Source organism: Acomys russatus, chromosome X (genome assembly GCF_903995435.1).
Source record: "Acomys russatus chromosome X, mAcoRus1.1, whole genome shotgun sequence".
Classification (NCBI taxonomy): domain Eukaryota; kingdom Metazoa; phylum Chordata; class Mammalia; order Rodentia; family Muridae; genus Acomys; species Acomys russatus.
Window position 1 is genome coordinate 57,985,718 of NC_067169.1, and position 10,809 is coordinate 57,996,526.

Below are 10,809 nucleotides of genomic sequence, written 5' to 3' on the forward strand. Positions count from 1 at the left end.
TAGTATTCCATTGTGTAAATATACCGTAGTCTATTTATCTGTTCTTCAGTTGAGGGACATCTAGGTTGTTTCCAGGTTCTGGCTATTGGTAATAAAGCTGCTATGAGCATAGTTGAGCAAATGTCCTTGTTGTGTGGTGGAGCATCTTTTGGGTTTATGCCCAATAGTGGTATAGATAGGTCTTGAGGTAGCACTATTCCCAAATTTCTGAGAAAGTGCCAGATTGATTTCGAAAGTGGTTGTACAAGTTGGCACTCCCACCAATATGGAGGAGTGTTCCCCTTGATCCTTTACTATATCTAACCAGAAAAATTGTTTAGGGTTACTTTTGTTGTTGTTGTTGTTGTTGTTTTTGAGACAGGGTTTCTCTGTGTAGCCTTGGCTGTCCTAAACTAGCTTTGTAGACTAGGATAGCCTTGAACTCATAGAGATCCAACTGCCTCTACCTCCCAACTGCCTCTAACTCCCTGAGTACTGGGATTACAGGCATGTGCCAGTGTTCCCAGTTTAGGATTATGTTTTTATTAGTTTTTAAAGACTAATATAATGAGATAAAAGAAAAACTACTCCAAAAATGAAGAAATTCTTCCATTATTAACATTTGAACAAATCATAAAATATCGATCTATGTGGAAAAATGGCAAATAAGTTGTGATTATGTTTTTATAAACAGGTCTATATAGACTTTTAAAAGAGAATTATATTAAAATTACATCTTTTAGATAGCAGAGATCCTTTAAATATATCTATAGTTGAACTACTGACACAAACATTTATTTCATTTGTAAGCAAAATCTGCTTTGAAATTAGTAAAGCAAAGAGATAATGAATTTTGTTTAAAATAAAAATTAGTTCTTTTCCTATCTTAATTTTCATTTGTGTTTGTATGTGTGTGTATGTTTTAGACTCCAGCATACCTTATTATAATATCCGTAACAGCCACAGAAAACCAGTATTTTTCATGGCATCCCAACTAAGAATCTTCATTTAAATTTTATTTATTATTATGTGTATGAGTAGTGTACTCGCCCAAATGTTTATACATCACATTCATGCCTGGTGCCCACAGAAGAGGGAGTAGTGTGCCAGCTTGCCTCGTATTGCAATTACAGATAGTTGTGAGCCACCATATGGAGGCTGGGAAGGGAACACGGGTTCTCTGGAAGAACAATCACTGCTCTTAATGGCTGTACCATCTCTCTAGCCCTTAATTTTCATTTAAGGAGAGTTTAAGTATAGTCTACGGAATCATATCTGTCTCTTTGAAAAGACATACATTATTATTTGTTGACTATTATAAGCTTTACTTTGGGTTTTATATAGGTATATATAGATATTAAGAAAAGAAAATATGTATAATTCCTTTGGATTTAGCTTAACTGGGTTACTAGAGAAACTTTGTGTGTAAAAAGTCATTACTATTTACAATGACTTTTACAAGGGAAGTTTGGCCTATGTGTACTTTTTGTTGATCCCCTTCACATTAATGTTATAGGGCCTACTTCTTTTTTTTTTTTTAATTTTTATTAATTTATTCTTGTTACATCTCAATGTTTATCCCATCCCTTGTATCCTCCCATTCCTCCCCCCCCCACCCCCATTTTCCCATTATTCCCCTCCCCTATGACTGTTCCTGAGGGGGATTACGTCCCCCTGTATATTCTCATAGGGTATCAAGTCTCTTCTTGGCTACTTGCTGTCCTTCCTCTGAGTGCCACCAGGTCTCCCCCTCCAGGGGACATGGTCAAATGTGAGGCACCAGAGTACGTGAGAAAGTCGTATCACATTCTCCACTCAACTGTGGAGAATATTCTGACCATTGGCTAGATCTGGGAAGGGGTTTAAAGTTTACCTCCTGTATTGTCCTTGGCTGGTGCCTTAGTTTGAGCGGGACCCCTGGGCCCAAATCTGCCTATCATATTGTTCTACTTGTAGATTTCTAGGACCCTCTGTATCCTTTTATTTTGCTATTCTCCCATGCGTCTCTCATTTAGAGTCCCAATAGGATGCCTTCCCCTCTGTCCCAGTTTCCTGGTAAGTGAAGGCTTTCGTGGGACATGCCCCTTGGGCTAATATGCAGATATAAGTGAGTATATACCATTTGATTCTTTCTGCTTCTGGGTTAACTCACTCATTATGATCATTTCTAGCTCAATCCATTTATCCACAAATTTCGGGAATTCCTTGTTTTTAATAGCTGAGTAGTATTCCATAGTGTATATGTACCACAGTTTCTTTATCCACTCTTCTACTGAGGGACACTTAGGCTGTTTCCATGTTCTGGCTATTATGAATAAGGCTGCTATGAACATGGTTGAGCAAATTTTCTTGTTGTGTGCTGGAGCATCTTCTGGGTATATTCCAAGGAGTGGGATAGCTGGGTCTTGAGGAAGCCCTATTCCCATTTTTCTGAGATAGCACCAGATAGATTTCCAAAGTGGCTGTACTAGTTTGCATTCCCACCAGCAATGAAGGAGTGTTCCTCTCTCCCCACATCCTTGCCAGCATGTGGTGTCACTTGAGTTTTTGATCTTAGCCATTCTGATGGGTGTAAGATGGAATCTCAGAGTTGTTTTGATTTGCATTTCCCTGATGACTAAGGAGGTTGAGCATTTCTTTAAGTGTTTCTCAGCCATTTGATACTCCTCTGTTGAGAATTCTCTGTTTAGTTCCAAGCCCCATTTCTCAATTGGGTTATTTGGTTTGGTGGTGTTTAATTTCTTGAGTTCTTTATATATTTTGGATATTAGACCTTTGTCAGATGTAGGGTTGGTGAAGATCTTTTCCCAGTCTGTAGAGGGCCTACTTCTTTAATTTATTTGCCTCTATAATCAAGCAACTAAATAACATAGTTCTCTGCTAGAACAAGGACCACTTTTGTCACATGAAAAACACCTCACTTGCTTTGATATGTACTACTTATACTAATTTCTGTATCCTTGTTTGCAGTGCTAAGAATAAAAACAAGTCAAATCTTGTGGTTAAATGGAGGAGGAATCGATCTGGGGGAGACAGGGAGTGGGAGGGTACTGGGAGGAGTGGAGGGAGGGGAAACTGGTTGGATATTACGTATGAGAGAATTTTTTAAACAATATTGTTAAGAGTTCCTCTTATTCTTATATAGCTATTGTAGTATTTTATTCCCATCATAATTCTTATACTCCATGACAACTACTAAATCCAAAGAATATGTTTTGAAAAATCATCAATTTGATATTACAAATAGTTTGGAGGGATAAAATGAAAAAACGGTGCAATTTTACATTTTCATTATTGATCTAGATACAGTGTAGGACCACAAGCAGATAGCACTTCTGTATGACTTTTGTCTAGCTTAGTAATTTCAGGTATCACACAATATTGTATTAAGTATTCTTTTAAACTTTTAGTCAAATATGGGTTGAAATTGTCTCTTAGTTTTAGTTTTGCAGTGCTGGAAGTTGAGCCTAGTACCTTGCATATGCCAAGCAAGCATTCTGCCATTGTGAGTTTTCTCTGTGTTAAAGTTATACTTCAGAATTTACTTTTAGTAGAGCAAAAGCAATGAAAGGGGTTTCCATGATATGACATCTCATGTTTTCTTTTGATGCTTTTTACTATTAATGTTAACCAGGGTGTTCAATTTACTGTTTTAGTTAGTATACCATGACAATACCAAATCAATCTGTTTTCATCATGATATACATATGGCTTTCTTCTGAAGTAGGTATTTTCATCTTTAAGATAATGTCCAGTTGTCAGTAAACTATTTTTGCATACAACAGCTTCATTTCTTATGGACCTAATCTTCTCTCCTAGAAACAAATGCAATATATCAAAATATGCAATCTAGCAGTCACATAATATTCCATACTTCTTTGAATCTATGAAATATGGTACACAGTATTACTAATGTCTGTTTATTTACCTGTAGGTGGATACAAATTTTGAAGTTTTCCAAAGTAGGAGACATCTACTGCTACATACAAACATCACTGTAATTAAGGTAACCAGCAACATTTCTGTTTTAGAATCACAATACAAGTTTCAGACTTCATTAATCTTAACATCTAGTTGAAAAATAATATTGGACTGTTAAACTGATTATAAAAACCTTTTAAAAGAACGTTTGCCTGGATTAGAATTTTTTTATTTATTCATTTTAATTTCTATTTTTAATTTGTTTTGTGGTGACCAGAGGTCTGCATCAAGTGTCTTTCTGACTTTTTCCATCTAATCTTTTGAGATAAGGTCTTCTCACTGACCCTAGAGCTTGCCATTTTTGCTAGACTGGCTGGCTACTGAGCATTTGAGAATCCATGGGTTTCTGTATCCCCAGAATTGTGATTATGGATGTGCCCTACTATGCCTGGTTTCTATTGGGTTCTGGATATCCGTACTCAGATCCTCATATTTACACAGCACTTAACTCACTGAGCCATATCCCCAGCCCTTAATGTAGTATTTTTGTTTTTATTTTGTATATAATAGAAGTAACCAAGTAGTGAGGTATGCCTGTTGATAGTATTGTCCCTCTGTCATTTATTCTAAGTTTCCTTTAGTGATATGATTCGTTTTTAAACATTTTATTGATTCTTTGTGAATTTCACATCATGCACCACAATCCCACTCATCTCCCCATCCCTTTGTATTTGCCCTGCCTTTCCAACCTCCTCCCCACAAGAAAAATTAAAGAACAAAAAAATAAAATGAAGCAAAAAAAAAAATCTCGTCATGGAAGCTGTAATGTGTCACTCAGCATACCCTTTTGTCTGCATATCTTTACTTGCAAATGTTCATTGCAATGAGTCATTGATCTGATTTAAAGCCTCTTGCTTCTGGATCCTCACTAAAACTCCTCTCAGATACTCTGTTATTGTTCTGGGTCATGGAGATCCTGCAGTTTGGATCTGCAAGGCCAGCCCCTTCACATGCCCCAGCAGTTCATAGATAAGGTATATGTTGAGGTGAGCCAATTCAAAGCCCTGGATCTGGGCCTGGTTGGTAGCTGAATTAGTCAGCCTGCTAGCTCTCCTGCACCCTCACCACCAGGGGGAGCTCTCTAGCATTACCCCACCCACCCATTGCCCCAGCCTGCAAGGGACAGGGCCAGCTCCACATCACAGATAAGTAACAGGGCTACCTCTCACAAGCTCACACCCTGGGGGCCACCTTTCCAGTGCTCATACTCTAGGGCCAGCTCTACTATACTGTGCAGGTGAGGTGCAGGTCCCACTCTCACAGCCCTAGAGCCAGCAGGAGGTTGCTATGAACAAGGGGGTGAGAGAGAGCATCTTTTCAGTGCCTAAGACATCTCAGGGCAGATGGGTAGCATGACCAGCTCTCCGATGCAAAATCCCTCTGGTCTGCTCTACTGTGCTGCCTAGATGAGGTACAAGGCTTGCTCTCATGATGTTGGGGCCACCTCTCCAGCCTACCATATGATGACGAGCAAAGGCAGGGGGTACTCATGACATCTCAAGGCAGAAAAGTAGCTTGGCCTTCATGGCCTTCTCTACTGTGCTGCCCAGGTTAAGTTAAGGGCCTGCTCTCATGACTCCATGGCCAGCTCTCTAACCTGTCAGAGGTGATGAGGGGCTGGGGGAGTATGGGGCATCTCTCCAGCGCCCACGCCACTTCACAGTAGTAGTGCATTCAGCTTTCCCACATAAACATTCTTGAGGCTGCTCTGTTGTGATACCTAGGTGAGGTTCAGGGCCTGCTCTCATGACCCCAGAGCCAGCTCCCCAGCCTGCTAGAGGTAGCAAGAAGTGAAGGGGTGAGGGAGGGCATCTATCAAGCACCCAAACCATCTCAAGGAAAAAGCAGAACAGTAGCCCAATAGTTCTCTCGAGCTCATGCCCTTGGGGCCAGCTCTCCTGCACTTCTTCTAGCAGGGCCAGCTCTATTGAGCTAACCAAGTGAGGTGCAGAGCCTGCTCTTTGGAATGCTGAAGACAGCCCTTGTGACATCAACATGGTCCCAGATCAGATCAGAGACATATGCATGGCTTTTGGTGGTATGGACATGGACATATGAGTTGTGGACATTGACACAGACCCCTGCTGCTGCATGACCACAGACCCAGACATGGCCCTCAATAGCACAGGCCGGGACTTCACCATGGCCTTAGGTGGCAGGGCAGGCTACTCACATCAGGCTATTTCCCTCTACCCTTGTGCCTCCAGTTTTCACACCTTCATAACTTTCTCTCCAGATACTTTCCAATTGATTTTCTTTCTCTCTTCCACAAACTTGAATATCATAGTGGCTCCTGCTGCAGAAAGGCAATGGGGCAAGTGGGCCTCTTAGTGTCTTCCTAGTAATATAGTTATTAAAGTATAGCTACATCAAAGGCATCTGGGAAGTAGTTGTAAGTGCATATATTCAGGTTCCCATTTCACCTACTTATTCAGAAACTCTGGAAGTGGGATCAAGAAATATTTCACAAACTCTATTTAATGATGCATCCTGAAAGTTAGGAACCTCTATTTCAGGGTAATTTTTCCATCATTTATTTGGTGTACATGTCTGTATATGCATGTATACTTATGGTATGTAAGAGTATGATCAGGAACAGCAGATTATTCATGTAACATGTATCAAAATATTTTTTTGTTTTTCTTTAGACTGGCTGCCTCATGACTTTACTCCATGATAAGATGAAAATTCATATCTTGTCTGAAATATCCACCAAATCATCATATTGACTATATAGGGTTCTCACAAGTTATCTTTGCAATGTAAGTTGTAAGTCATTCCTCATTCTTTTTCAAGATAAACTTCTAATATTAATATGGTTGTAAACTTGCTAGTGAGTTTCCCTTTTATTTCTATGGTCAGAAGGATAATAAGTTTGTCTTAAGGAAAACAGTTGTAATTTATTTACTATATAAATGACTATTTCTGACTATTTGAGAGCATGACAGGTTCCTGGCCTTACACAACAGGTGAATTTAACCAATTAAATAACTGAAACAGGATATTTTGATTTCTGTGGTTGTAAGTCTATTATTAAGCCATTAAATTTTTTTTACTAATATTAACACAGGAAATTTTCCACTAATAAAATGGAAATTTCAATTTTCAAACAAATTTGAATATTAAGGAAGAATTTTAATGCTTATGACAGTGATTTAAGCTAGATAACTCATAAAATATTTACTAGATAATATAGAACTTCCTACAATAGTGACATAAATCCAGATGTTGTTATGAAGTCTATTTTCCAGGCTGATAACTTGAGCATAACAAATCATTAGTTTAAAATAATAGTTCAAGGAGAATGTATTTTAAATAGTCTTATAATTGTTTACTGAAAGTCCTAGCAACCAATGTGTTTTCTTGCTCTTTTCATTGTTCATTTTGCTCACTAGATTAATTACTTAAATCCAAAAACCTGAAGTAATTCAATTTGGTCCACCCATGTTTAAGATTTTATCTGTATACTTACATAGTTTGTCAAACTCTACAAATAATCACAAAGTAGCTTAAAAGGAAATAAGCAACCCATTATAAAAACCATATTATTATGTAATAAAGATACACACAGAGTCTTTAATTCATATTTATGAGGATAATATGTAAAGGAACATAGTAGGTTTAGTTTTATCATTAACACTGATATAGCAGATCTTAATAATTGAATTGCCCAAGATCGATCTACAAATATCAAATAATATAATCCTGTTGCCCTAATTGTACTTGAGATACATGCAGCATTTAATTCTAAATGTTATTCAGATAGCTCCCTAAATATTCAAGATATGAATGCTATCTATATCAATCTGCTTTATGAATAGTGCAGTTTTTTTTTCTTTCCTGGAATTCAGGAAATAATGCCTAGTTCAAAGACTATGTCCATGAAAAACTTCATTTACTTTCCTAAATTAATTTGTTTGAACAGCCTAATAGAGTACCAGAAGATACATGTAATCACTATAGATGTCCTACATACATAATTATATATAGTTGTAGTCATTATGTTTATGCATATTATAAAAACTGAAGGTCTTGATGCTCCTCTTTGTAAAATTTTCTGAGCAACTTATAATCACATAGAAGCTCAGCTATCAGATACCTGCATTAGATGTTTTTAAAACTTTGGAATCATGCTTCTCTATATTCTTATTTAATTTAGTATACAAATTTGGTACTTTCATTTTTCATTTCAGCTAACAGTCATTATTTCTTTCACCTGACATTAAGTTGCCTCTGGGTATATAGAAAAGGTCATGAATTAGATGTTATCCTTATTCTCAAGGAACACAGAGAATTAATAATGGAAGATTTCCATAATGATATTTAAAATGAAAACAATGAAATAAAAAATCAATAACATATAAGGTATTTATATGTTAAGGTATCACCATTTTTTGTTTATGTGAGGAATGATTAGAAAAAGTCTATTTTTATTTTATGAATTATATAATTGCAATTAATCCCTGAGAAATCTGTTTCCACTTACTAATGAACCAAGATTTGTTATCATCTTTTTGACTGTTATTTGTCATATTTTAGAGTGATTATACCCATTAATAACTTGCCAATATTTACTTTGTTTACAAAGTATTTACTTTATTTGTTTGGGTAAATCTGTTTTGGACTTTTCATATGCTTTACATTAGATGTTACATTAATGTTACTAATGTAACATTCATTGTATGATGCTGACATTTTCTCTTAATATTTTTTTTTTACCCCCAAGTTGAACTATTGACTTCACAATGTCAGAGATCAGATTCAGCAATCTCACTTGGGATCACATCACAACACTGGATCGTGTGTTAGATGAAGTAATCCCAATTCATGGAAGGGGCAATTTCCCCACGCTGGAGGTAAAACCAAAATACATTGTTCACGTTGTGAAAGAACAACTCATAAAGCAAGGCATTGTTGTTAAAGATACCAGACTGAATGGCTCTACGGCAAGTTACATACTCGCAAGCCATAATGGAATCAGCTATAAAGATTTGGACATTATTTTTGGTGTTGATCTACCAAGTGATCAAGACTTTCAGGTCGTTAAGGATGCAGTTTTAGGCTGCCTACTTGACTTTTTACCAAAAGGTGTTAAAAAAGAAAAGATTACTCTAAAAACCATGAAAGAAGCATATGTACAGAAAATGGTCAAAATTTGCAATAACCAGGACCGTTGGAGTCTCATCTCTCTTTCAAATAACACTGGGAAGAATGTAGAACTAAAATTTGTGAATTCACTCAGACGACAATTTGAATTTAGTGTAGATTCTTTTCAGATTCTTTTGGATTCCATGTTAGATTTCTATAGTGTCCCAAATGCTAAGCTAACCGAAGAATCCTGTCCTGTTGTGGTGGCTGAAAGTATGTATGGGGATTTCCAAGAAGCAATGATACATTTAAAATACAAGCTTATATCTACCAGAAAACCTGAAGAGATCAGAGGTGGTGGCCTTTTGAAATATAGCAATTTGTTGGTTCGCGACTTCAAACCAGCTTGTCAAACAGAAATTAAGACTCTGGAACGTTATATGTGTTCTAGATTTTTCATTGACTTCCCTGATGTAGCAGAACAGCAAAAGAAAATTGAATCGTACCTCCGCAACCATTTCATAGGTGAAGAAAAAAGCAAGTATGACTACCTTATGACCTTGCATGGAGTTGTGAACCAAAGCACTGTCTGCCTCATGGGTTATGAAAGAAGGCAGACCCTTAACATGATCACCCTTTTGGCTTTGAAAGTACTTGGAGAACAGAATATTTTACCCAATACAAACAATGTTACTTGCTTTTATCAACCTGCTCCATACCTAGTTCTTGAGGGAGGGTACCCTAGTTATTATGTAGCATCTGGGCCACCACTTGTTTATTTCCAGCCATGTCCTGCAGTACAGTTTCCTGTGCGAAATGGTATGATGTAAGAAAGACATATACCAGAAGTTTTGTCTAAACACCTCTGAAAAGCAATTTTCTAATTCTGTAAAAGTTAAGCTCTATTTTTATGTGGTTACCAACTATTTTCCACCAATTACAGCTTAAATAATCATAGCAGATAAGGTATCATCTCTGAATAGTTATTTGAAAATTATCATCAAATGTTTTGACTGTAAAATATTTCAAATATAGTAGAATACTTGAGATGACTTTTAAAATGTTACTGGCATTTTATACTTAAAATTTGCTATGACTGGTATGTTAATGGTGCCTGCACCTTTAACTAAAGTATAAAAGAACCCTTCTTATGTTTTAAAACAAAGAAGCGTAGTGAAGACATATTACAACATTTCTATGTTCAATTAGTTCCTTGTTACAGTTTTTTCTTAACAACAATAATTTTTATCTTAAATGGAAAGTTGTCTGATTTCAAAGATAACAAATTTAAATGATGTTAAAACAGTGAATTGTAAGCTTGTGTTTCCCAATAATATTCATCAGGTTGAAAATACTACTAACGTTTGAAAGACTGATGGGAAAATTGTTCTAGAAAACAGGAACTTATCCTCCTTATTGTAAGAATTTAGCTAATCTATGGATTGAAAAAATACCTTGCAGCTGAACGACTGAGAAGATAGTTTATTCTGTAGGTTTTTTTTTTTTTTTTTTTTTTTGGCGTGTAAATAACTTGAAAAGAAAAGAAAAAAGACCAATTCTGAACGTGAAGCTATTCTGTCATCATCTCTTAAGATAAAGCTAAATGGAAGTGAAAAGAAAATCACCACCACCAACAGTAAATTAGAAATTTTAGTCATGACATTTAAGTTTTTTACTTACTTAATCGACATCGTTATACATCTGGAAATGTTCATCATTAGTAATTGAAATAATTTATCATCAAATGAAGGACTTTTTCAT

At 36.4% G+C, this 10,809-nt stretch overlaps 1 protein-coding gene across 1 annotated transcript; it reads left to right on the forward strand.

The window, feature by feature from the left end:
- The first annotated feature begins 8,692 nt into the window (after positions 1-8,692).
- Tent5d (terminal nucleotidyltransferase 5D) lies at positions 8,693-9,901 on the forward strand. The gene has a single exon (XM_051142138.1). It carries the CDS (start codon positions 8,706-8,708, stop codon positions 9,876-9,878), a length of 1,173 nt encoding a protein of 390 aa, XP_050998095.1. The 5' UTR covers positions 8,693-8,705; the 3' UTR covers positions 9,879-9,901.
- The last annotated feature ends 908 nt before the right edge of the window (positions 9,902-10,809 follow it).

What these genes read in the sequence shown, in the direction of transcription:
- Tent5d (XM_051142138.1), top strand. Translation starts at nt 8,706, where the DNA reads ATGTCAGAGATCAGATTCAGCAATCTCACTTGGGATCACATCACAACA.